This window comes from Salvelinus fontinalis, chromosome 17, assembly GCF_029448725.1.
Source record: "Salvelinus fontinalis isolate EN_2023a chromosome 17, ASM2944872v1, whole genome shotgun sequence".
Lineage (NCBI taxonomy): Eukaryota > Metazoa > Chordata > Actinopteri > Salmoniformes > Salmonidae > Salvelinus > Salvelinus fontinalis.
In genome coordinates this window covers 9,292,209-9,320,203 of record NC_074681.1, presented here as the reverse complement: position 1 = coordinate 9,320,203, position 27,995 = coordinate 9,292,209, and the positions used below count along the sequence as shown (strand labels likewise).

At 46.5% G+C, this 27,995-nt stretch overlaps 2 protein-coding genes across 3 annotated transcripts in view; both read right to left on the bottom strand.

Annotated features, from left to right (window-relative positions):
• Window positions 1-3,806, bottom strand: part of LOC129813675 (activin receptor type-2B-like) — a 29,889-nt gene extending 26,083 nt beyond the window's left edge. The window contains exon 1 of the mRNA XM_055866073.1: window positions 3,171-3,806. Within this exon, the coding sequence (XP_055722048.1) occupies window positions 3,171-3,222 (52 nt within the window). The 5' untranslated portion in view covers window positions 3,223-3,806. The remainder of the gene's footprint in view (window positions 1-3,170) is intronic.
• A 1,800-nt stretch (window positions 3,807-5,606) lies between these two features.
• Window positions 5,607-23,924, bottom strand: LOC129814558 (E3 ubiquitin-protein ligase TRIM35-like). Of its 2 annotated transcripts, none has more exons than XM_055867733.1 (6): window positions 23,465-23,924; window positions 22,001-22,096; window positions 11,637-11,867; window positions 10,972-10,994; window positions 9,968-10,086; window positions 5,607-6,567 (listed from the first exon to the last, which is right to left on the bottom strand). In XM_055867733.1, exons 1-6 carry the CDS (start codon window positions 23,852-23,854, stop codon window positions 6,041-6,043), a joined length of 1,386 nt encoding a protein of 461 aa, XP_055723708.1. In that variant the 5' UTR covers window positions 23,855-23,924; the 3' UTR covers window positions 5,607-6,040. The 2 variants fall into 2 exon arrangements, with proteins under 2 accessions (XP_055723708.1, XP_055723709.1); XM_055867734.1 differs by having other exon boundaries at window positions 10,972-11,001; window positions 11,644-11,867.
• Window positions 23,925-27,995: the final 4,071 nt, after the last annotated feature.

Below are 27,995 nucleotides of genomic sequence, written 5' to 3'. Positions count from 1 at the left end.
AAAGATGCCATCATTAGTTACATTGTTTTAGTTTGAACGTGCAGACTGGCACTAAGAACAGAACAGCGGGAACGTTTCCCTCGTTTCACTAGTCAGCGCCATTGTTAGTGCAATACCCCTTAAAGTGTTGCTCTGTCCTACTCAGTGTGGCGGGGTGGGGGTGGGGGTCCACCCCCCCCCCCCCCTCACCCTTCCCCATGGGCTCTGTCCCTCTTCTGTGCGCGGCTCTGCTGCCCATCCCGTGCCTTGAACCTTGCACGCTTTCAGTGGATACAGCTGGAGAACTGCAAGGCAATCCCATTGTGCGCCACTCAGGAGCCATGACTAATATGACCAATATATATTGTCCTGCTAATAACAGGGTTAATAATATATCTGTGAGAATATCCAAAGGGCTTTTATATAATTAGAAATTAATCATCTGTTTGTTTAAAAATATATATATTTTGGAGATTATTTTGTTTTCAAATAACGTAAAATGAGCGAGAAAAAGGCCATTCTTGAACATGGGGTGAGACATTGTTACTATTTTGTAAATAAAGCCAGTTTGTTATTTAGAATGATTTATTTCTGTTTTTAAGAGGGAGAGAAACCAAAAAACCTACAGGCATCTCATGGGTCTCCCAGTCAAGGACAACAAGGGTATTGAACCAGTAGTGTCTTAGACCGTTGCACCATTCAGACGCTGTACAACATGACCGGTCGGGAGTGGCCTACAGTAGTACAAAAGCAAAATAATCCTAACAAATAATAAAATAAAAACATTAGTGTAACAACAGTTTTAGTAAGTAATACTTTAGTTGTGCACAATTATCAGTTTTTATTTAGGTTTATGTCCCCCATTCATTGACAGTTAGAGACACAGTAGGACGCAAAAGCATAACGAGTGCTCTAACTCCCCCTTGTGGTGGTCTGGAGTAATGAAGTGGTGACGCAGGGTACCTCTAACTCCCCCTTGTGGTGGTCTGGAGTAATGAAGTGGTGACGCAGGTTACCGTACTAAACCACAAATTAGTCTCGCAGCATAATCGCAAAGCTTTTAGTAGAGCAACCACTGTACTGACAAACTCTCTAAAAACGGCAGCTTATGGAATTAATATTAAATTATCTGGCAACAGCTCTGACATTCCTGCAGTCAGCCGTGCCAATTGCACATTCCCTCAAAACTTAAGACATCTGTGGCATTGTGTTGTGTGACAAAACATAACATTTTAGAGTGTGGCCTTTTATTGTCCCAAGCACAAGGTGCACCTGTGTAATGATCAAGCTGTTTAATCAGCTTCTTGATATGCCACACTTGTCAGGTGGATGGATTCTCTTAGCAAAGGAGAAATGCTCACTAACAGAGATGTAAACAAATTTGTGCACAACATTTTAAAGAAATTTGCTTTTTGATCGTATGGATAATTTCTGGTTATCAAGAGGCAAAGTATTGACATGTTTTTTTGAATTAAGAGACGAGCTTAAAGTTTTCTTTACTGACCATAATTTTCACTTGTCTGACCGCTTGCATGATGACAAGTTTCTCACACGACTGGCCTATCTGGGTGATGTTTTTTCTCATCTGAATCTAGGATTACAGCGAATCTCCACAACTATATTCAATGTGCGGGAAAAAAAATTAGGCTATGATTAAGGCTATGATGTCTGCATTAACAAGGACAACCCATCATTGTATGATTTTGTGTGTGCAAATGAACTCAAGCTTATGGACAATGTGGGGCAGCAGGTAGCCTAGTGGTTAGAGCGTTGGGCCAGTAACCGAAAGGTTGCTAGATCGAATCCCCAGAGCTGACAAGATAGAAATCTGTCGTTCTGCCCCTGAACAAGGCTGTTAACCCACTGTTCCTAGGCCGTCATTGTAAATAAAAATTTGTTGTTAACTGACTTGCCTAGTTAAATAAAGGTAAACAAATAAATAAAATAAATAAAAAATGTGATATAGTGAAGCACCTGAGTGATTTAGGTGCGCATTTACGCAGGTACTTTCCCAAAACGATTTTTGTTATTTGTTATCCCTTTCATGCCCTGCCTCCAGTCCACTTACCGATATCTGAACAAGAGAGCCTCATCAAAATTGCAACAAGCAGTTCTGTGAAAATTGTATTTAATCAGAAGCCACTGCCAGATTTCTGGATTGGGCTGCGCTCAGAGTATCCTGCCTTGGCAAATCAGCTGTTAAGACACCATGCCCTTTGCAACCACATACCTGTGTGAGAGTGGATTCTCAGCCCTCACTAGCATGACACCTAAATACAGGCACAGACTGTGTGTGGAAAATGATTTAAGACTGAGACTCTCCAATACAACCCACATTGCAGAGTTATGTGCATCCTTTCAAGCACACCCTTCTCATTAACCCGTGGTGAGTTATTCACAATTTCCAATGAACAAATAAGGTTTTATATGTAAGATGGTTAAATAAAGAGCAAAAATATTGATTATTATTATATTATTATTTGTGCCCTGGTCCTATAAGAGCTCTTTGTCACTTCCCACGAGCCAGGTTGTCACAAAAACTCACTCATTCTTATGTTTAATAAATGTATCGTATAGTGTGTGTGTTGCAGGCTTACAATGAAGGCAAAAAACGACATTGTAGAGTGCGCTGTCCCTGGTGCTAGACGGGGTACAGCTGGAGTGCGCTGACCCTGGTGCTAGACGGGGTACAGCTGGAGGTTGAATGTTTGAAGGGGTACGGGACTATAAACAGTTTGGGAACCACTGGTGTAGAGGATCCAGCCATTGTTTTATAGTTGTGAATCTGCACAGGTCACGAGGGGGAACAAAACACATGACGAAACAAGTATCCCGTTTCTTCACACACCTAGGCCTACACACAACAGCAGCTTTCCATCAGGAGTAGGCTATAGCGGAAATAAAACATGTTTCCTCAATCTATGGAAAGCATGATGTTGGAAGACCACATCTAATGACAGCAATCGATTGAATCATTTCACTGCAAATAAAACAGCCAGAAACATGTCCATGTGAAGGGAAATATACCTTGACAACACGTGCTCCGACAATAACAAAATAAAAAGGGGGATGGAAACTTGCCTAGTTAAATAAAGGTTCAATTAAAAAATAAGCTACCAGCAATGGCAAATGATGTTTGTTGCAACTGTTGCCGTTTCATCAATGTGTACAATAGACGCGGCGTTTCTTACCTGCACACAAAGTTCCCAGAAGAAGTGAACAAGTCAGCCAGGAAAAAGCCATGATGTTCTCGTATTGATAGAAGACAGGGACGATTTTCTCCTGCTTTTCCCGTCGCGAACATTTAAACCGGAGATCGTCCCGACATCAGCCCGATGCCACAATACTTAAATAACCACTGGCTTCTCCGATCCATCTAACCACAGCGTGTCGGTGGGTAGCCTCGGTAATGCCGTGGCGGCACAACACCTTAGCGGGACGGTTAGAGAAAGACAAGACTGTTTAGTAACCCGTGTGCATTAGTAAATTCACAATTTCAGGAGTTTGGTCCTGATTCCGTTTGAAATGTAGTCTAGCTAATATATAATCCAGGTTTGCGCTCAACTAGACTATCCGAGTCTACCGCTGCGCGGAGAGATCGGAGTTTACATGTATGTTAGTGATCTGTGTACAAAATGGCTCCTGATGGGGGTCGTCACTAGTTACCACAGCCACAAAGTCATAATGATGGTTAAACCCCGCCCATTTCTACAATTTATCTTCTTAACGTCTGATTTGAAACCTAACCTTAACCGAACGACTAACCTTATGCCTAACCCTAACCTTAAATTAAGACGACATAGCCTTTTTGACTTTGTGGCTGTGGTAACTAGTGCCAAGCGGGAATGGTTGCGAGCTGGGAAACCCGGATGTGTAAACACAAAGAGGAGAGATTCAGGGAGATGGGCAGCTCGAGGAGCGGGTTGTCCTTACCGGGACACTTTGATGGATCATCATTAGAAATATTAAATAATATAAAATAATATAACAACGGCTAACAGGCATCCACTTTTTTTTTAAATGTATTTTTATCCAGAATTAATTTGGAATATTCAGTCATTTGTTTTCTCTCACAAACATTAGAAAGAAATATAATATAATACACGTATATTACCCTTTTTAGGGGAATTGCTTTGCCACAAAGGAAAGTGTACATGGCAATTCCTGAATATTTGCATTAAAGTGTTATTGCCATCGACGTAGATTATTAGGCTACATCACTATTATTCTGAACCCACTATAGCTCAGCTGGGCTGTTGGGTTCTTGAAACCGAGCAGCACGTGCCTCCTCAATTTGATATATCTCAAGAATAAAACATATTTTTTTGCCTAGTTTCTTTTAGTGGCAATTTTTTTTTTAACATTTTGATGTTGCTTGATTTTCATTTACACAGAGTTAAATCACAAATATTTGACTTTGGCCCTCGGCGGCGCCTCAACGTGATTAGATCCACGATGCCTCTCATTAAAGGTGCTAATAACATGTCTGAAACCAGGGTCATACTGGCTTCTTCTAAAACAATAGACGAGTGTAACCTGAGACAAAGCATTTCCTCATTACTCTATGTTGACCCTGTCTCACACACGCACGCACGCACACACACACGCACACACACCGTATTGACCCTGGCGTGTAACTCAATATAGCTCGGTCAGTGAAACTGTGTTAAAGACAGATGTTCTCTCAGATATCGTCATGGCAACCGAAGAGAATTTTTTAAAAACGTATGCAAGCCCGTCTGGTCGAGCTGGTCAAAGGTTGGAACAAATATAATAAATAAAAAAAAATCATAACAAGAGATAAGAGAGTGGCAAGAGACCACAACAAACATGGCTAAAGATGTGGAGAAAATCACAGTATAGAGACCGTCTGGTCAGAATCAATCAGAACTGATTTTCATTAAACAAAACAAGATGCCAACGTGCTGAACAAACCACATGTTGTGTGTGTTTGGTGGAATATAAAACTTTGACGCAGAAAATGGAATGTATGACTGTTTACGACAAAAATAACTAGTACATGAGAACACATTGGTTCCACACAAGTGAATGGGGTAACACTTTAACCTTCATAGGCCATCTACAGACTATCAGTAACATTTCAACTAACCCTAACACTAGCTCTAACCTTAACCCTACGTAGATAAGTTGGGGTTAGTTGAAATGTTACTGGTCGGTGTTTTAAGTTCATTCCATGGATCCTTTAGCTATTTCATATAGAATTTTAAGACTCATTGAAGTATCAAAAGAAAACATTTAAAAAATATTTATTTGATGAAAAATTGAATTTGGCCTATAGAAACACATTGAATAACAGATAGTCCTTACTGCTATTAGCCAATAGAAACACATTGAATAACAGATAGTCCTTACTGCTATTAGCCAATAGAAACACATTGAATAACAGATAGTCCTTACTGCTATTAGCCAATAGAAACACATTGAATAACAGATAGTCCTTACTGCTATTAGCCAATAGAAACACACTGAATAACAGATAGTCCTTACTGCTATTAGCCAATAGAAACACATTGAATAACAGACAGTCCTTACTGCTATTAGCCAATAGAACACATAAAATAAAATAAATGGAAATATAACTTTACATAAGTATTCAGACCCTTTACTCAGTACTTTTTTGAAGCAGATTTGGCAGCGATTACAGCCTCAAGTCTTCTTGGGTTTGACGCTACAAGCTTGGCACACTTGTATTTGGGGAGTTTTTATTTTTAATATGTTTGCAAAAATTCTAAAAACCTGTTTTCGCTTTGTCATTATGGGGTATTGTGTGTAGATTGATGATCATTTTTATTTATTTAATTGACTTTAGAATAAGGCTGTAACGTAACAAAATATGGAAGAAGTCAAGGGGTCTGAATACTTCCGAAGGCATTGTACTTCCATCCATTTTTTAAAAAACTGGTACAGGGGGACCTTCAGATGAGTCTTGTGAGGAAAACAACCGACATGTACGTGTTTGTGAGAGTCTCATCTTTCCATAGAGGCGTCATAATAGTTTGTTAAGCCGAACCGTTCGGACGCTACAGACGATTTTGTGAGTCTACTCCATCTTTATAGAGATCTTCCCTGGTACGATTCTCAGATGGTGAACTTTAGAGACATGACCTATGGCTGGAAAGACTTGCTCAGTAAAGGTGTGTGTGAATGTGTGCAGGTGTGTGTTATTATCAGGGTCAGAGAATGACAGCTGTCCTCTGTCCCTGTCCAGCAGCACTCTGATCCTCTGGGGTTTTGGTCTCATTGTGATGGGTATACCTGGCCCTGATGGGGGGCTTGCTCCGTATTTACCTCCACTATAACACATAATCCACCTTTCAGGCTTCATGTTTCCCTTCCTCTGGGCAGACTCTTGTATGACACCCACGGACCAGACTGTACTGTCCCCAACCTCAACGTCCCAGCTGTGTGTCCCTGAGTTAAAGCCCTCAGAGCCCAGGACCAATGCATTGTAATCAAACCTCTCTGGGTTGTCAGGAAGCTGTTGACTCGCACAGAATCTTAGACTGGTCAGATCCTCAGACAGGATGAAATATCGGTAAGCAGTGTTTGGGTCCAGAATCACAGGACCTGAACAGATAGAACTAGAGATTAGAACTGGTCGTGATATCAGGACTAGAACTGGTCGTGATATCAGGACTAGAACTGGTCGTGATATCAGGACTAGAACTGGTCGTGATATCAGGACTAGAACTTGTCGTGATATCAGGACTAGAACTGGTCGTGACATCAGGACTAGAACTGGTCGTGACATCAGGACTAGAACTGGTCGTGACATCAGGACTAGAACTGGTCGTGACATCAGGACTAGAACTGGTCGTGACATCAGGACTAGAACTGGTCGTGACATCAGGACTAGAACTGGTCGTGACATCAGGACTAGAACTGGTCGTGACATCAGAACTAGAACTGGTCGTGACATCAGGACTAGAACTGGTCGTGACATCAGGACTAGAACTGGTCGTGATATCAGGACTAGAACTGGTCGTGATATCAGGACTAGAACTGGTCGTGATATCAGGAGTAGAACTTGTTGTGATATCAGGACAAGAACTGGTCGTGATATCAGGACTAGAACTTGTCGTGATATCAGGACTAGAACTTGTCGTGATATCAGGACTAGAACTGGTCGTGATATCAGGACTAGAACTGGTCGTGATATCAGGACTAGAACTTGTCGTGATATCAGGACTAGAACTGGTCGTGACATCAGGACTAGAACTGGTCGTGATATCAGGACTAGAACTGGTCGTGATATCAGGACTAGAACTGGTCGTGACATCAGGACTAGAACTGGTCGTGACATCAGGACTAGAACTGGTCATGATATCAGGACTAGAACTGGTCGTGATATCAGGACTAGAACTTGTCGTGATATCAGGACTAGAACTGGTCGTGATATCAGGACTAGAACTGGTCGTGTTATCAGGACTAGAACTAGTCGTGACATCAGGACTAGAACTGGTCGTGATATCAGGACAAGAACTAGTCGTGATATCAGGACTAGAACTGGTTGTGATATCAGGACTAGAACTGGTCGTGATATCAAGACTAGAACTGGTCGTGATATCAGGAGTAGAACTTGTCGTGATATCAGGACAAGAACTTGTTGTGATATCAGGACAAGAACTGGTCGTGATATCAGGACTAGAACTGGTCGTGATATCAGGACTAGAACTTGTCGTGATATCAGGACTAGAACTGGTCGTGATATCAGGACTAGAACTTGTCGTGATATCAGGACTAGAACTTGTCGTGATATCAGGACTAGAACTGGTCGTGACATCAGGACTAGAACTTGTCGTGATATCAGGACTAGAACTTGTCGTGATATCAGGACTAGAACTGGTCGTGACATCAGGACTAGAACTGGTCGTGATATCAGGACTAGAACTTGTCGTGATATCAGGACTAGAACTGGTCGTGACATCAGGACTAGAACTGGTCGTGATATCAGGACTAGAACTTGTCGTGATATCAGGACTAGAACTGGTCGTGATATCAGGACTAGAATTTGTCGTGATATCAGGACTAGAACTGGTCGTGATATCAGGACTAGAACTTGTCGTGATATCAGGACAAGAACTTGCCGTGATATCAGGACTAGAACTGGTCGTGATATCAGGACTAGAACTTGTCGTGATATCAGGACTAGAACTGGTCGTGATATCAGGACTAGAACTTGTCGTGATATCAGGACTAGAACTTGTCGTGATATCAGGACTAGAACTGGTCGTGACATCAGGACTAGAACTTGTCGTGATATCAGGACTAGAACTTGTCGTGATATCAGGACTAGAACTGGTCGTGATATCAGGACTAGAACTGGTCGTGATATCAGGACTAGAACTTGTCGTGATATCAGGACTAGAACTGGTCGTGACATCAGGACTAGAACTGGTCGTGACATCAGGACTAGAACTTGTCGTGATATCAGGACTAGAACTGGTCGTGATATCAGGACTAGAACTTGTCGTGATATCAGGACCAGAACTTGTCGTGATATCAGGACTAGAACATGTCGTGATATCAGGACTAGAACTGGTCGTGATATCAGGACTAGAACTTGTCGTGATATCAGGACTAGAACTGGTCGTGATATCAGGACTAGAACTGGTCGTGATATCAGGACTAGAACTGGTCGTGATATCAGGACTAGAACTTGCCGTGATATCAGGACTAGAACTGGTCGTTATATCAGGACTAGAACTGGTCGTGATATCAGGACTAGAACTTGTCGTGATATCAGGACCAGAACTTGTCGTGATATCAGGACTAGAACATGTCGTGATATCAGGACTAGAACTGGTCGTGATATCAGGACTAGAATTTGTCGTGATATCAGGACTAGAACTGGTCGTGATATCAGGACTAGAACTTGTCGTGATATCAGGACAAGAACTTGCCGTGATATCAGGACTAGAACTGGTCGTGATATCAGGACTAGAACTTGTCGTGATATCAGGACTAGAACTGGTCGTGATATCAGGACTAGAACTTGTCGTGATATCAGGACTAGAACTTGTCGTGATATCAGGACTAGAACTGGTCGTGACATCAGGACTAGAACTTGTCGTGATATCAGGACTAGAACTTGTCGTGATATCAGGACTAGAACTGGTCGTGATATCAGGACTAGAACTGGTCGTGATATCAGGACTAGAACTTGTCGTGATATCAGGACTAGAACTGGTCGTGACATCAGGACTAGAACTGGTCGTGACATCAGGACTAGAACTTGTCGTGATATCAGGACTAGAACTGGTCGTGATATCAGGACTAGAACTTGTCGTGATATCAGGACCAGAACTTGTCGTGATATCAGGACTAGAACATGTCGTGATATCAGGACTAGAACTGGTCGTGATATCAGGACTAGAACTTGTCGTGATATCAGGACTAGAACTGGTCGTGATATCAGGACTAGAACTGGTCGTGATATCAGGACTAGAACTGGTCGTGATATCAGGACTAGAACTTGCCGTGATATCAGGACTAGAACTGGTCGTTATATCAGGACTAGAACTGGTCGTGATATCAGGACTAGAACTTGTCGTGATATCAGGACCAGAACTTGTCGTGATATCAGGACTAGAACATGTCGTGATATCAGGACTAGAACTGGTCGTGATATCAGGACTAGAACTGGTCGTGATATCAGGACTAGAACTTGTCGTGATATCAGGACCAGAACTGGTCGTGATATCAGGACTAGAACATGTCGTGATATCAGGACTGACACCAGGACAGAGGGAACTTGTAAGTAGTTGATACACTTTATTGATTAAAATGTGTTTCATGTTTTTGAACACTATTACATACAAGAAAGTGTTTTACTATAATGTATTTTTGACAGAATATCATAGTACATGTTTTCCTCCTGTTTGTCTAAATGCATTAATGTTTTACTGTTTAAAAATATCATAAATTAAGGAAATTGTTCATCGTAGGCAAACAAAATGATACTTACTGTATTTCACAATTCCCTGCATCTTCTCCCAGACTCTGAACTGCAGGTTGCCCAGGTGTTTGGCCACATCTATCAGCGCTCCTGAGACCAGCTGTGGATCCGGCAGTGTGAAATGGGCTCTGAAAGAACATTAAAGAGTCAGTGCTGCTGTGGAGTTGAGTTCAGAACCACAGAGTCAAGTCAGTGTTGCTGTGGAGTTGGGTTCAGAACCACAGAGTCAAGTCAGTGTTACTGTGGAGTTGGGTTCAGAACCACAGAGTCAAGTCAGTGTTGCTGTGGAGTTGGGTTCAGAACCACAGAGTCAAGTCAGTGCTGCTGTGGAGTTGGGTTCAGAACCACAGAGTCAAGTCAGTGTTGCTGTGGAGTTGGGTTCAGAACCACAGAGTCAAGTCAGTGTTGCTGTGGAGTTGGGTTCAGAACCACAGAGTCAAGTCAGTGTTGCTGTGGAGTTGGGTTCAGAACCACAGAGTCAAGTCAGTGTTGCTGTGGAGTTGGGTTCAGAACCACAGAGTCAAGTCAGTGTTACTGTGGAGTTGGGTTCAGAACCACAGAGTCAAGTCAGTGTTACTGTGGAGTTGGGTTCAGAACCACAGAGTCAAGTCAGTGTTGCTGTGGAGTTGGGTTCAGAACCACAGAGTCAAGTCAGTGCTGCTGTGGAGTTGGGTTCAGAACCACAGAGTCAAGTCAGTGTTGCTGTGGAGTTGGGTTCAGAACCACAGAGTCAAGTCAGTGTTGCTGTGGAGTTGGGTTCAGAACCACAGAGTCAAGTCAGTGTTGCTGTGGAGTTGGGTTCAGAACCACAGAGTCAAGTCAGTGTTGCTGTGGAGTTGGGTTCAGAACCACAGAGTCAAGTCAGTGTTGCTGTGGAGTTGGGTTCAGAACCACAGAGTCAAGTCAGTGTTACTGTGGAGTTGGGTTCAGAACCACAGAGTCAAGTCAGTGTTACTGTGGAGTTGGGTTCAGAACCACAGAGTCAAGAGAGAGGCAGAAGGCAGATCACTTACCTTTTCATTGTGGCCTTGTAGTTCTGCAGGGGGACAAAATAGGAAATGAATAATGAATATAAAATATAAAATCAAATCAGTCACAATAATATACTTACTGTTCAGATATTAGTCCTTACCAGTCACAATAATATACTTACTGTTCAGATATTAGTCCTTACCAGTCACAATAATATACTTACTGTTCAGATATTAGTCCTTACCAGTCACAATAATATACTTACTGTTCAGATATTAGTCCTTACCAGTCACAATAATATACTTACTGTTCAGATATTAGTCCTTACCAGTCACAATAATATACTTAGTGTTCAGATATTAGTCCTTACCAGTCACAATAATATACTTAGTGTTCAGATATTAGTCCTTACCAGTCACAATAATATACTTACTGTTCAGATATTAGTCCTTACCAGTCACAATAATATACTTACTGTTCAGATATTAGTCCTTACCAGTCACAATAATATACTTACTGTTCAGATATTAGTCCTTACCAGTCACAATAATATACTTAGTGTTCAGATATTAGTCCTTACCAGTCACAATAATATACTTACTGTTCAGATATTAGTCCTTACCAGTCACAATAATATACTTACTGTTCAGATATTAGTCCTTACCAGTCACAATAATATACTTACTGTTCAGATATTAGTCCTTACCAGCGGCAATGAGATGGCCTCAGCTCTCATCTCCTCCTCTATGGCTCTGATTGCATCTGAAAGTGATGATATCTGTCTGTTCATCTCTTTAATCTTCTCCTTCATCATCTGACTCTTCTGCTCCTCTTCCTCCCTCAGTGTCGCTATACTGGCCTCCTCCTCCTCTCGTAGAAACTGGTGAAGTTTCTGAAACTCTTCTTTAATCTGCCTCTCTGTGTCCTGGGCCTGGCTCTGGAGACAGTGAAAGGACTAGATGATGATAGCCTACATCACTGTAGTTTCTCCTTGTATTTTCATATTATATTGTAATATTACACAAGCCTGAACTCTTAGGGAAAAAATGCATATGTGTAATATGTTTCTTTATTATTTGTTTTACCGGACAAAACATCCACAACATCACCCTGCCCAGACCCACTTGCTCACACCCTCATCTCCAGATCAACGACATCAGACAAAACATCCACAACATCACCCTGCCCAGACCCACCTGCTCACACCCTCATCTCCAGATCAACAACATCAAATCAAACTTTATTTGTCACATGCGCCGAATACAACAAGTGTAGACTTTACCGTGAAATGCTTACTTACAAGCCCTTAACCAACAGTGCAGTTCAAGAAGAGTTAAGAAAATATTTACCAAGTAGACTAAAATAAAAAGTAACACATTAAGAATAACAATAACGAGGCTATATACAGGGGGCACCGGTACCGAGTCAGTGTGTGGGGGTACAGGCTAGTTGAGGTAATCTGTACATGTAGGTGGGGGCGAAGTGACTATGCACAGGTAACAAACAACAGCGAGTACTGTAGCAGCAGTGTACAAAAGGTGGGGGGGGGGGGGGGGTCAATGTAAATTGTCCGGTGGCGATTTTATGAATTGTTCAGCAGTCTTATGGCTTGGGGGTATATACTGTTGAGGAGCCTTTTGGTCCTAGACTTGGTGTTCCAGTACCGCTTTCTGTGCGGTAGCAGAGAAAACAGTCTATACTGGAGTCTCTGACAATTTTATGGGCTTTCCTCTGACAACGCCTATTATATAGGTCCTGGATGGCAGGAAGCTTGGCCCCAGTGATGTACTGGGCCGTTCGCACTACCCTCTGTAGTGCCTTACGGTCAGATGCCGAGCAGTTGCCATACCAGGCGGTGATGCAACCGGTCAGGATGCTCTCGATGGTGCAGCTGTATATTTTCCAAATCTTTTCAGTCTCTTGAGGGGGAATAGGTGTTGTTGTGCCCTCTTCACGACTGTCTTGGTATGTTTGGACCATGATAGTTTGTTTGTGATGTGGACACTAAGGAAACTCTCGACCCGCTCCACTTCAGCCCCGTCAATGTTAATGGAGGCCTGTTCGGCCCGCCGTTTCCTGTAGCCCACGATCACCTCCTTTGCTCTTGCTCACATTGAGGGAGTGGTTGTTGTCCTGGCACCACACTGACAGTTCTCTGACGTCCTCCCTATATGCCATCGATGTCGGTGATCAGGCCTACCACTGTTGTGTTGTTAGCAAATTTAAGGATGGTGTTGGAGTCGTGTTTGGCCACGCAGTCGTGGGTGAACAGGGAATAGAGGAGGGGACTAAGTACACAGCCCTGAGGGGCTCCAGTGTTAAGGATGAGTGTGGCAGACGTGTTGTTGCCTACCATTACCACCTGGGGGCGGCCCGCTAGGAAGTCCAGGATCCAGATGCGGAGGGAGGTGTTTAGTCCCAGGGTTCTTACCTTAGTGATGAGCTTTGAGGCCACTATGGTGTTGAACGCTGAGCTGTAATCAATGAACAGCATTCTCACATAGGTGTTCCTTTTGTCCAGGTGAGAAAGGGCAGTGTGGAGTGCAATTGAGATTGCGTTATCTGTGGATCTGTTGGAGCGGTATAAGAATTGGAGTGGGTCCAGGGTATCCGGGAGGATGCTGTTGATGTGAACCAAGACCATGGCTACCGACGTGAGTGCCACGGGGCGGTAATCATTTAGCCAGTTATCCTTCGCTTCCTTGGGCACAGGGACTATGGTGGTCTGCTTGAAACATGTAGGTAATACAGACTCGCTCAGGGAGAGGTTGAAAATGTCAGTGAAGACACTTGACAGTGTCAAGCGCATGCTTTGAGTACACGTCCTGGTAATCCATTTGGCCCAGCGGCTTTGTGAATGTTGACCTGTTTAAATGTTTTGTTCACATCGGCTACCGAGAGCGTTATCACACAGTCATCCAGAACAGCTGGTGCTCTCGTGCATGCTTCAGTGTTGCTTGTCTCGAAGCGAGTATAAAAGGCATTTAGCTCGTCTGGTAGGCTCGTGTCACTGGGCAGCTCGCGTCTGGGTTTCCCTTTGTAGTTTTCAAGCCTCATCCGACGAGTGTCAGAGCCGGTGTAGTAGGATTCAATCTTAATCCTGTATTGACGCTTTGCTTGTTTTATGGTTCGTCTGAGGGCATAGCGGGATTTCTTTTAAGCTTATAAGCTAAGTCTCCCACTCCTTGAAAGTGGCAGTTCTAGCCTTTAGCTCGATGCGGATGTTGCCTGTAATCCATGGCTTCTGGTTGGGATATGTACGTACAGTCACTGTGGGAACAACATCATTGATTCACTTATTGATGAAGCCGATGACTGATGTGGTGTATTCCTCAATGCCATTGGATGAATCCCGGAACATATTCCAGTCTGTGCTACATAACAGTCCTGTAGGTTAGCATCTGCATCATCTGACCACTTCCATATTGAGCGAGTCACTGGTAATTCCTGCTTTAGTTTTTGCTTGTAAGCAGGAATCAGGAGGATAGAATTTTGGTCAGATTTGCCAAATGGAGGGTGGGGGAGAGCTTTGTATGTGTCTCTGTGTGTGGAGTAACCGTGGTCTAGAGTTTTTTTCCCCCTAATTGCACATGTGACATGCTGGTAAAAATGTGGTAAAACTGATGTAAGTTTGCCTGCATTAAAGTCCCCGACCACTACGAGCGCAGCTTCTGAGTGAGCATTATCTTCTATGCTTGTGGCCTTATAGAGTTGGTAGAGAGCGGTCTTAGTGCCAGCTTCACTTTGTGGTGGTAAATAGATGGCTATGAAAAATACAGATGAGAACTCTCTTGGTAGATAGTGTGGTCTACAGCTTATCATGAGGTACTCTATTCAGGCGAGCAATACCTCGACACTTCTTTAATATTAGACATCACGCACCAGCTGGTATTGACAAAAAGACACACACACCCAACCCTCGTCTTACCAGAGGTAGCTTCTCTGTTCTGACGGTGCATTTAAAATCCCTCCAGCTATTTATTATCCGTGTCGTCGTTCAGCCACGACTCGGTGAAACATAAGATGTTACATTTTTTGATGTCCCCTTGGTAGGATAATCTTAATACTAGGTCATCAATTTTATTTTCTAACAATCGCACTTTTGCAATGAGAATGGAAGGCATTGGGAGTTTACTCGCTCTTCTCCGGATTCTCAGAAGGATTCCCGATCTGCGGCCTCTTTTCCGCCATCTTTTCTTCACGCAAAAGGCGTGGATCTGGGCCTGTTCCAGTGAAAGCAGGATATCCTTCTTGTCGGACTCGTGAAAGGAAAAAGTTTCTCCCTGTCCACGGTGAGTAATCGCTTTCTGATGTCCAGAAGTTATTTTCGGTCATAAGAGACAGTAGCAGCAACATTATGTACACAATAAGTAAAAAAATAAATTACACAATAAGTTAAAAAATAAGTTACACAAAACACTTCTTTTCTTTTTTTTACAAAATAGCACAATTGGCTGGGAGAATGTAAAACGTCAGACATGTTCTTCGGCGCCATCTTAATCCAGACAAATCAGACAAAACCTCCACAACATCACCCTGCCCAGACCCACCTGCTCACACCCCCATCTCCAGCGCCCACATCACCCTGCCCAGACCCACCTGCTCACACCCCCATCTCCAGCGCCCACATCACCCTGCCCAGACCCACCTGCTCACACCCCCATCTCCAGCGCCCACATCACCCTGCCCAGACCCACCTGCTCACACCCCCATCTCCAGCGCCCACATCACCCTGCCCAGACCCACCTGCCCACACCCCCATCTCCAGCGCCCACATCACCCTACCCAGACCCACCTGCTCACACCCCCATCTCCAACGCCCGCATCACCCTGCCCAGACCCACCTGCTCACACCCCCATGCATCACCCTACTCAGACCCACCTGCTCACACCCCCATCTCCAGCGCCCACATCACCCTGCCCAGACCCACCTGCTCACACCCCCATCTCCAGCGCCCGCATCACCCTGCCCAGACCCACCCGCCGACACCCCCATCTCCAGCGCCCACATCACCCTGCCCAGACCCACCTGCTCACACCCCCATCTCCAGCGCCTGCCTCACCCTGCCCAGACCCACCTGCTCACACCCCCATCTCCAGAGCCCGCATCACCCTACCCAGACCCACCTGCTCACACCCCCATCTCCAGCGCCCGCATCAGCCTGCCCAGACCCACCTGCTCACACCCCCATCTCCAGCGACCACATCACCCTGCCCAGACCCACCTGCTCACACCCCCATCTCCAGCGCCCCCATCCACATCTCCAGTGCCCCATCCCATCTCCAGTGCCCCATCCCATCTCCAGCGCCCCCATCTCCAGCGCCCCCATCCCATCTCCAGTGCCCCCATCCCATCTCTACCGCCCCCATCCCATCTCCAGCGCCCCCATCCCATCTCCAGGGCCCCCATCCCATCTCCAGCTCCCCCATCCCATCTCCAGCTCCCCCATCCCATCTCCAGTGCCCCCATCCCATCTCCAGCGCCCCATCCCATCTCCAGCGCCCCCATCCCATCTCCAGCGCCCCCATCCCATCTCCAGCGCCCCCATCTCCAGCGCCCCCATCCCATCTCCAGCGCCCCCATCCCATCTCCAGCGCCCCCAACTCCAGCTCCCCCATCCCATCTCCAGCGCCCCCATCTCCAGTGCCCCCATCCCATCTCCCCCATCCCATCTCCAGCGCCCCCATCCCATCTCCAGCGCACCCATCTCCAGTGCCCCCATCCCATCTCCAGCGCCAACATCCCATCTCCAGCGCCCCCATCTCCAGCGCCCTCATCCCATCTCCAGTGCCCCCATATCCAGCGCCCCCATCCCATCTCCAGCTCCCCCATCCCATCTCCAGTGCCCCCATCTCCAGCGCCTCCATCCCATCTCCAGTGCCCCCATCCCATCTCCAGCTCCCCCATCCCATCTCCAGTGCCCCCATCTCCAGCGCCCACATCCCATCTCCAGTGCCCCCATCTCCAGCGCCCCCATCCCATCTCCAGCTCCCCCATCCCATCTCCAGCGTCCCCATCCCATCTCCAGCGCCCCCATCCCATCTCCAGCTCCCCCATCCCATCTCCAGCGCCCCCATCCCATCTCCAGTGCCCCCATCCCATCTCCAGCGCCCCCATCCCATCTCTACCTCCCCCATCCCATCTCCAGCGCCTCCATCTCCAGTGCCCCCATCTCCAGCGCCCCATCCCATCTCCAGCTCCCCCATCTCCAGCGCCCCCATCCCATCTCCAGCTCCCCCATCTCCAGCGCCCCCATCCCCAATGCCCCCATCTCCAGTGCCCCCATCCCATCTCCAGCTCCCCCATCACATATCCAGCGCCCCCATCCCATCTCCAGCGCCCCCATCACATCTCCAGCGCCCCCATCCCATCTCCAGCGCCCCCATCCCATCTCCAGCGCCCACATCCCATCTCCAGCGCCCCCATCTCCAGCGCCCCCATCTCCAGCGCCCCCATCTCCAGTGCCCATATCCCATCTCCAACGCCCCCATCCCATCTCCAACACCCCCATCCCATCTCCAGTGCCCCTATCCCATCTCCAGCGCCCCCATCCCATCTCCAACGCCCCCATCCCATCTCCAGTGCCCCCATCCCATCTCCAGTGCCCCCATCCCATCTCCAGCGCCCCCATCTCCAGTGCCCCTATCCCATCTCCAACGCCCCCATCCCATCTCCAACGCCCCCATCCCATCTCCAGTGCCCCCATCCCATCTCCAGTGCCCCCATCCCATCTCCAACGCCCCCATCCCATCTCCAGTGCCCCGATCCCATCTCCAGTGCCCCCATCCCATCTCCAGTGCCCCCATCCCATCTCCAGTGCCCCCATCCCATCTCCAGCGCCCCCATCTCCAGTGCCCCTATCCCATCTCCAACGCCCCCATCCCATCTCCAACGCCCCCATCCCATCTCCAGTGCCCCCATCCCATCTCCAGTGCCCCCATCCCATCCCCAGTGCCCCTATCCCATCTCCAACGCCCCCATCCCATCTCCAGCGCCCCCATCCCATCTCCAGTGCCCCCATCCCATCTCCAGCGCCCCCATCCCATCTCCAGCGCCCCCATCCCATCTCCATTGCCCCCATCCCATCTCCAGCGCCCCCATCTCCAGTGCCCCTATCCCATCTCCAACGCCCCCATCCCATCTCCAACGCCCCCATCCCATCTCCAGTGCCCCCATCCCATCTCCAGCGCCCCCATCTCCAGTGCCCCTATCCCATCTCCAGCGCCCCTATCCCATCTCCAGTGCCCCCATCCCATCTCCAGTGCCCCCATCCCATCTCCAGCGCCCCCATCCCATCTCCAACGTCCCCATCCCATCTCCAGTGCCCCCATCCCATCTCCAGTGCCCCGATCCCATCTCCAGTGCCCCATCCCATCTCCAGTGCCCCCATCCCATCTCCAGTGCCCCCATCCCATCTCCAGCGCCCCCATCTCCAGTGCCCCTATCCCATCTCCAACGCCCCCATCCAGTCTCCAACGCCCCCATCCCATCTCCAGTGCCCCCATCCCATCTCCAGTGCCCCCATCCCATCCCCAGTGCCCCTATCCCATCTCCAACGCCCCCATCCCATCTCCAGCGCCCCCATCCCATCTCCAGTGCCCCCATCCCATCTCCAGCGCCCCCATCCCATCTCCAGCGCCCCCATCCCATCTCCATTGCCCCCATCCCATCTCCAGCGCCCCCATCTCCAGTGCCCCTATCCCATCTCCAACGCCCCCATCCCATCTCCAACGCCCCCATCCCATCTCCAGTGCCCCCATCCCATCTCCAGCGCCCCCATCTCCAGTGCCCCTATCCCATCTCCAGCGCCCCTATCCCATCTCCAGTGCCCCCATCCCATCTCCAGTGCCCCCATCCCATCTCCAGCGCCCCCATCCCATCTCCAACGTCCCCATCCCATCTCCAGTGCCCCCATCCCATCTCCAGCGCCCCCATCCCATCTCCAGTGCCCCCATCCCATCTCCAGCGCCCCCATCCCATCTCCAGCGCCCCCATCCCATCTCCAACGCCCCCATCCCATCTCCAGTGCCCCCATCCCATCTCCAGCGCCCCTATCCCATCTCCAGTGCCCCATCCCATCTCCAGCGCCCCCATCCCATCTCCAGCGCCCCCATCCCATCTCCAGTGCCCCCATCCCATCTCCAGCGCCCCCATCCCATCTCCAACACCCCCATCCCATCTCCAGTGCCCCATCCCATCTCCAACGCCCCCATCCCATCTCCAACACCCCCATTCCATCTCCAGCGCCCCCATCTCCAGTGCCCCTATCCCATCTCCAACGCCCCCATCCCATCTCCAACACCCCCATCCCATCTCTACTGCCCCCATCCCATCTCCAGCGCCCCCATCCACATCTCCAGCTCCCCCATCACATCTCCAGCGCCCCCATCCCATCTCTACCGCCCCCATCCCATCTCCAACGCCCCCATCCCATCTCTATCTCTCTCGTGTTTATTGATGCAGATTAACTCATGTTTATTGCTGCAGATTAACTGATGTTTATTGCTGCAGATTAACTCATATTTATTGATGCAGATTAACTCATGTTTATTGGTGCAGATTTATTAATGTTTATTGGTGCAGATTAACTCATGTTTATTGATGCAGATTAACTCATGTTTATTGGTGCAGATTTATTAATGTTTATTGGTGCAGATTAACTCATGTTTATTGGTGCAGATTAACTCATGTTTATTGGTGCAGATTAACTCATGTTTATTTCTGCAGATTAACTCATGTTTATTGGTGCAGATTAACTCATGTTTATTGGTGCAGATTAACTCATGTTTATTGGTGCAGATTAACTCATATTTATTGCTGCAGATTAACTCATGTTTATTGGTGCAGATTAACTCATGTTTATTGGTGCAGATTAACTCATGTTTATTTCTGCAGATTAACTCATGTTTATTGGTGCAGATTAACTCATGTTTATTGGTGCAGATTAACTCATGTTTATTGGTGCAGATTAACTCATATTTATTGCTGCAGATTAACTCATGTTTATTGGTGCAGATTAACTCATGTTTATTGGTGCAGATTAACTCATGTTTATTTCTGCAGATTAACTCATGTTTTGCTCCTTTTGTCTTCCCCTCCGGAACCAGCCAGCCAACAACCCATACTGTACTGGCTGCAGGTAACCCAGTTGCTAACGATTTGGACCTGTGGCCGGTTCAAATCCCAGGCTGGGCGCTGGGAAAAAATGGGCAGAATTGATTTGACAGCTGGAGGGCTGCTGGGTTCACATCCTCAATACATTCCCCTACTGTTGGGCACTTGAGCAAGGCCCTTAACCCCACAACATGCTCTCTATTCAGGGGCTCTACAATGTAGCTTAGACCTGTGCTCATCTCCACTGTATGTGTGAGGTCTGCTGTTTTGGGGGGGTTGAGAACAGAGCAGCAGACACGCTTGTATTGTTCCTTATGGACTGTGTTGGGTTGGGTTGTGTTGTGTTGGGTTGGGTTGTGTTGTGTTGTGTTGTGTTGTGTTGGGTTGGGTTGGGTTGGGTTGGGTTGTATTGGGTTGTATTGGGTTGGGTTGTATTGGGTTGGGTTGTATTGGGTTGGGTTGGGTTGGGTTGGGTTGGGTTGGGTTGTATTGGGTTGGGTTGTATTGGGTTGGGTTGTATTGGGTTGGGTTGTATTGGGTTGGGTTGTATTGGGTTGGGTTGGGTTGGGTTGGGTTGGGTTGTATTGGGTTGGGTTGGGTTGGGTTGGGTTGGGTTGGGTTGTGTTGGGTTGGGTTGTGTTGGGTTGGGTTGTGTTGGGTTGTGTTGGGTTGGGTTGTGTTGTGTTGTGTTGGGTTGGGTTGTATTGGGTTGGGTTGTATTGGGTTGGGTTGGGTTGGGTTGTGTTGGGTTGGGTTGGGTTGTGTTGGGTTGGGTTGTATTGGGTTGGGTTGTATTGGGTTGGGTTGTATTGGGTTGGGTTGTATTGGGTTGGGTTGGGTTGGGTTGGGTTGGGTTGGGTTGGGTTGTGTTGGGTTGTGTTGGGTTGGGTTGTGTTGGGTTGTGTTGTGTTGTGTTGTGTTGTGTTGGGTTGGGTTGGGTTGTGTTGTGTTGTGTTGTGTTGTATTGGGTTGTGTTGTGTTGTGTTGTGAAGAGGTCAGCCAGAGTTGAAATAAAGAAATGTCTCCCTGGCCACCCGTGAAACAAAGAGATGCCTCCCTGGCCACCCGTGAAACAAAGAGATGTCTCCCTGGCCACCCGTGAAACAAAGAGATGCCTCCCTGGCCACCCGTGAAACAAAGAGATGCCTCCCTGGCCACCCGTGAAACAAAGAGATGCCTCCCTGGCCACCCGTGAAACAAAGAGATGCCTCCCTGGCCACCCGTGAAACAAAGAGATGCCTCCCTGGCCACCCGTGAAACAAAGAGATGCCTCCCTGGCCACCCGTGAAACAAAGAGATGCCTCCCTGGCCACCCGTGAAACAAAGAGATGCCTCCCTGGCCACCCGTGCATATAATGAAAATAAAATCTAAAAAACGACGCTGGTATTCTTTTGTCCATTATTTCGTTGTTTATTAAATTATATTCTTAGCTAAAAATAGGACTATTTATTAGTTGTAGCGATAACTCATAAATGGCATCATGCAGTGTTCTATATGGAACCATTTTGGTTCAGTGAAGAAGAACCCCTAGAACCTTCAAAACTCAACTCTGGACCTCGAAGCCAGTTCAACTGCATTTAAAAAAAAAAGATTTCTCCCATCGAATCAGGAACGGGTTAAGATCTGGAACAACATGTGTGTGCAATTAATTATCAGGTAGAAGAGAAAACCAGCAGGCTCTGGACCTCGTTAGGGGCAAGAGTTGAATACCTCTGCTCTAGGGTTCTGATCACAGAACCCTATAAAAGGGTTCTAATATAGAATGTTGAGGGGTTCCACACATGACGCAAGCAATAGAACCCCTTTTTGGTTCTATAAGGAATCTTGGGTACCAGTCTGTATCTGCTATCATTCCACTCCTTGACACTTCTTGACATGCCAAACAAAGCCCAGATTGTAATGTTTGCATAAGGAGTGGAATGTAAGCCCTCTGAACATTACAACTCATTCTTACCTTAATATGCCAAGCTGTTTGATTCCAGGTGAGTTTAACTTTATTAAAGACTTCCAGCTTCTCCTGTAAAGGCTTCAGGGCCGTCTGGAGTTCCTCCTACAATGAAACATTGACACTTTACTATGGACAGAGTCTCTGTGTTCTAGTGTTACTACGGACAGAGTCTCTGTGTTCTAGTGTTACTACGGACAGAGTCTCTGTGTTCTAGTGTTACTACGGACAGAGTCTCTGTGTTCTAGTGTTACTACGGACAGAGTCTCTGTGTTCTAGTGTTACTACGGACAGAGTCTCTGTGTTCTAGTGTTACTACGGACAGAGTCTCTGTGTTCTAGTGTTACTACGGACAGAGTCTCTGTGTTCTAGTGTTACTACGGACAGAGTCTCTGTGTTCTAGTGTTACTACGGACAGAGTCTCTGTGTTCTAGTGTTACTACGGACAGAGTCTCTGTGTTCTAGTGTTACTGTGGACAGAGTCTCTGTGTTCTAGTGTTACTGTGGACAGAGTCTCTGTGTTCTAGTGTTACTGTGGACAGAGTCTCTGTGTTCTAGTGTTACTGTGGACAGAGTCTCTGTGTTCTAGTGTTACTACGGACAGAGTCTCTGTGTTCTAGTGTTACTATGGACAGAGTCTCTGTGTTCTAGTGTTACTACGGACAGAGTCTCTGTGTTCTAGTGTTACTATGGACAGAGTCTCTGTGTTCTAGTGATACTACGGACAGAGTCTCTGTGTTGTAGTGATACTACGGACAGAGTCTCTGTGTTCTAGTGTTACTATGGACAGAGTCTCTGTGTTCTAGTGTTACTATGGACAGAGTCTCTGTGTTCTAGTGTTACTACGGACAGAGTCTCTGTGTTCTAGTGTTACTACGGACAGAGTCTCTGTGTTCTAGTGTTACTACGGACAGAGTCTCTGTGTTCTAGTGTTACTACGGACAGAGTCTCTGTGTTCTAGTGTTACTATGGACAGAGTCTCTGTGTTCTAGTGTTACTACGGACAGAGTCTCTGTGTTCTAGTGTTACTATGGACAGAGTCTCTGTGTTCTAGTGTTACTATGGACAGAGTCTCTGTGTTCTAGTGTTACTACGGACAGAGTCTCTGTGTTCTAGTGTTACTATGGACAGAGTCTCTGTGTTCTAGTGTTACTACGGACAGAGTCTCTGTGTTCTAGTGTTACTATGGACACAGAGTCTCTGTGTTCTAGTGTTACTATGGACAGAGTCTCTGTGTTCTAGTTTTACACTTTATTGTCAATAATCATATCACAATCGTTACAGGAATAAGCAATTATTTTTTTAGGCATTGTTCAAACACACACACACACACACACACACACACACACACACACACACACACACACACACACACACACACACACACACACACACACACACACACACACACACACACACACACACACACACACCATTTTAGACAGCTGAAAATACACAAGAACATATGGATACCTTATGATCCTGTACATCTAGTGGTTTGTGGTTATGTTGTCTTGTATCCTGCCGCACCAAACAGACAGGCTGTTTATCCTCCAGCTCCAGTGTCTCTCCATTCAGACTGCAGAGCACAGAGCTTATCTTGCTTGTTGATTTCTGACTCTCTATATGTGACCGTGAGAAGGCCTCACACAGGCTCTTTAGAGAAAGGTTAGGAGGATACCAATCTTTGGAACATTTTCTCCTGCAGACTGGACATTCCCGAGATTCCCTATGTTTCCAGGTTTCCTGCAGACAGGTTTTACAGAAGCAGTGGCCACACGACAGGAGAACGGGATCCTTGAAGATGTCACAGCACACAGGACAAGAGAGATCCTCCTCTTGGAAAGATGAACCAGAAGCCATTTTGTAATGAAATCAGTCACTTCCCTCTAATAGCCTCTGAAGGAAGCAGACATTGACTTCAGTGTTTGAAATCTTAGTGTCCTGCTCTTCAGTAGATGCTGTGATTCTTGATGTCGTAGTAAGTTAGTTGAAGTGAGTTAGAGTCCTTTATAGTGTATAGTGGCCACGCCTATCTGGGGCTTTACCCTTCTGAACTTTTGACTCTCTGCAGCACAGGTGACTTAGGGGTGAGGCTCAGGAGTGTGTGTGTGTGTGTGTGTGTGTGTGTGTGTGTGTGTGTGTGTGTGTGTGTGTGTGTGTGTGTGTGTGTGTGTGTGTGTGTGTGTGTGTGTGTGTGTGTGTGTGTGTGTGTGTGTGTGTGTGTGTCTCGCCTTAGCAATCTCACTAGGATAAAGAACTCCTCCATTCCTGCCATTATTGAAAGAGATTGTGATACCTCACATCTCAAAATAGGGCTACTTAATGTTAGATCCCTCACTTCAAAGGTAGTTATAGTCAATGAACTAATCACTGATCATAATCTTGATGTGATTGGCCTGACTGAAACATGGCTTAAGCCTGATGAATTTACTTAAATGAGGCCTCACCTCTTGGTTACACTAGTGACCATATCCCCCGTGCATCCCACAAAGGCGGAGGTGTTGCTAACATTTACAATAGCAAATTTCAATTTACAAAAAAAAAATGACGTTTTCGTCTTTTGAGCTTCTAGTCATGAAATCTATGCAGCCTACTCAATCACTTTTTATAGCTACTGTTTACAGGCCTCCTGGGCCATATACAGCGTTCCTCACTGAGTTCCCTGAATTCCTATCAGACCTTGTAGTCATAGCAGATAATATTCAAATTTTTGGTGATTTTAATATTCATATGGAAAAGTCCACAGACCCACTCCAAAAGGCTTTTGGAGCCATCATCGACTCAGTGGGTTTTGTCCAACATGTCTCTGGACCTATTCACTGCCACAGTCATACTCTGGACCTAGTTTTGTCCCATGGAATAAATGTTGTGGATCTTAATGTTTTTCCTCATAATCCTGGACTATCGGACCACCATTTTATTACATTTGCAATCGCAACAAATAATCTGCTCAGACCCCAACCAAGGAGCATCAAAAGCCGTGCTATAAATTCTCAGACAACACAAAGATTCCTTGATGCCCTTCCAGACTCCTTCTGCCTACCCAAGGACGTCAGAGGACAAAAATCAGTTAACCACCTAACTGAGGAACTCAATTTAACCTTGCGCAATACCCTAGATGCAGTTGCACCCCTAAAAACATTTGTCATAGGAAACTAGTTCCCTGGTATACAGAAAATACCTGAGCTCTGAAGCAAGCTTCCAGAAAATTGGAACGGAAATGGCGCCACACCAAACTGGAAGTCTTCCGACTAGCTTGGAAAGACAGTACCGTGCAGTATCGAAGAGCCCTCACTGCTGCTCGATCATCCTACTTTTCCAACTTAATTGAGGAAAATAAGAACAATCCAAAATTTCTCTTTGATACTGTCGCAAAGCTAACTAAAAAGCAGCATTCCCCAAGTGAGGATGGCTTTCACTTCAGCAGTAATAAATTCATGAACTTCTTTGAGGAAAAGATCATGATCATTAGAAAGCAAATTACGGACTCCTCTTTAAATCTGCGTATTCCTCCAAAGCTTAGCTGTCCTGAGTCTGCACAACTCTTCTAGGACCTAGGATCAAGAGAGACACTTAAGTGTTTTAGTACTATTGACTCTTGACACAATGATGAAAATTATCATGGCCTCTAAACCTTCAAGCTGCATACTGGATCCTATTTCAACTAAACTACTGAAAGAGCTGCTTCATGTGCTTGGCCCTCCTATGTTGAACATAATAAACGGCTCTCTATCTACCGGATGTGTACCAAACTCACTAAAAGTGGCAGTGAAAAAGCCAAACCTTGACCCAGAAAATATAAAAAACTATCGGCCTATATCGAATCTTCCATTCCTCTCAAAAAAAAATGTAAAAGCTGTTGCGCAGCAACTCACTGCCTTCCTGAAGACAAACAATGTCAAAGGCTCTGATCAGGCCCTACACCCAAACAAGGGCACTGCGTTCATCCACCTCTGGCCTGCTCGCCTCCCTACCACTGAGGAAGTACAGTTCCCGCTCAGCCCAGTCAAAACTGTTCGCTGCTCTGGCCCCCCAATGGTGGAGCAAACTCCCTCACGACGCCAGGACAGCGGAGTCAATCACCACCTTCCGGAGACACCTGAAACCCCACCTCTTTAAGGAATACCTAGGATAGGATAAAGTAATCCTTCTGACCCCCCCCCCCCCCTTAAAGGATTTAGATGCACTATTGTAAAGTGGCTGTTCCACTGGATGTCATAAGGTGAATGCACCAATTTGTAAGTCGCTCTGGATAAGAGCGTCTGCTAAATGACTTAAATGTAAATGTAAATGTAAGACAAACAATATATACGAAACGCTTCAGTCTGGTGTTAGACCCCATCATAGCACTGAGACTGTACTTGTGAAGGTGGTAAATTACCTTTTAATGGCGTCAGACCGAGGCTCTGCATCTGTCCTCGTGCTACTAGACCTTAGTGCTGCCTTTGATACCATCGATCACCACATTCTTTTGGAGAGACTGGAAACCCAAATTGGTCTACACGGACAAGTTCTGGCCTGGTTTAGATCTTATCTGTCGGAAAGATATCAGTTTGTCTCTGTGAATGGTTTGTCCTCTGACAAATCAACTGTACATTTCGGTGTTCCTCAAGGTTCTGTTTTAGGACCACTATTGTTTTCACTATATATTTTACCTCTTGGGGATGTCATTCGAAAACATAATGTTAACTTTCACTGCTATGCGGATGACACACAGCTGTACATTTCAATGAAACATGGTGAAGCCCCAAAATTGCCCGCGCTAGAAGCCTGTGTTTCAGACATAAGGAAGTGGATGGCTGAAAACGTTCTACTTTTAAACTCGGACAAAACAGAGATGCTTGTTCTAGGTCCCAAGAAACAAAGAGATATTCTGTTAAATCTGACAATTAATCTTGATGGTTGAAAAGTCGTCTCAAATAAACCTGTGAAGGACCTCGGCGTTACTCTGGACCCTGATCTCTCTTTTGACGAACATATCAAGACTGTTTCAAGGACAGCTTTTTTCCATCTACGTAACATTGCAAAAATCTGACATTTTCTGTCCAAAAATGATGCCGAAAAATTTATCCATGCTTTTGTTACTTCTAGGATAGACTACTGCAATGCTCTACTTTCCGGCTACCCGGATAAAGCACTAAATAAACTTCAGTTGGTGCTAAATACGGCTGCTAGAATCCTGACTAGAACCAAGAAATTTGATCATATTACTCCAGTGCTAGCTTCCCTACACTCGCTTCCTGTTAAGGCAAGAGCTGATTTCAAGGTTTTACTGTTAACCTATAAAGCGTTACATGGGCTTGCTCCTACCTATCTTTCCGAGTTGGTCCTGCCGTACATACCTACACGTGCGCTACGGTCACAAGACGCAGGCCTCCTAATTGTCCCTAGAATTTCTACGCAAACAGCTGGAGGCAGGGCTTTCTCCTATAGATCTCCATTTTTATGGAATAGTCTGCCTACCCATGTGAGAGACGCAGACTCGGTCTCAACCTTTAAGTCTTTACTGAAGACTTATCTCTTCAGTAGGTCATATGATTGAGTGTAGTCTGGCCCAGGAGTGTGAAGGTGAACGGAAAGGCTCTGGAGCAACGAACCGCCCTTGCTGTCTCTGCCTGGCCGGTTCCCCTCTCTCCACTGGGATTCTCTGCCTCTAACCCTATTACAGGGGCTGAGTCACTGGCTTACTGGTGCTCTTTCATGCCGTCCCTAGGATTGGTGCGTCACTTGAGTGGGTTGAGTTACTGACGTGATCTTCCTGTCTGGGTTGGCGCCCCCCCTTGGTTTGTGCTGTGGTGGAGATCTTTGTGGGCTATACTCGGCCTTGTTTCAGGATGGTAAGTTGGTGGTTGAAGATATCCCTCTAGTGGTGCGGGGGCTGTGCTTTGGCAAAGTGGGTGGGGTTATATACTTCCTGTTTGGCCCTGTCCGGGGGTATCATCGGATGGGGCCACAGTGTCTCCTGACCCCTCCTGTCTCAGCCTCCAGTATTTATGCTGCA

Coding starts and splice junctions, on each gene's coding strand:
- LOC129814558 (XM_055867733.1), bottom strand. CDS start 23,854: ATGGCTTCTGGTTCATCTTTCCAAGAGGAGGATCTCTCTTGTCCTGTG. Junction 11,868..22,000: donor AAACAGCTTGGCATATTAAG/GTAAGAATGAGT, acceptor CACTGTCTCCAG/AGCCAGGCCCAGGACACAGA. Junction 10,995..11,636: donor AGGCCATCTCATTGCCGCTG/GTAAGGACTAAT, acceptor GTCCCCCTGCAG/AACTACAAGGCCACAATGAA.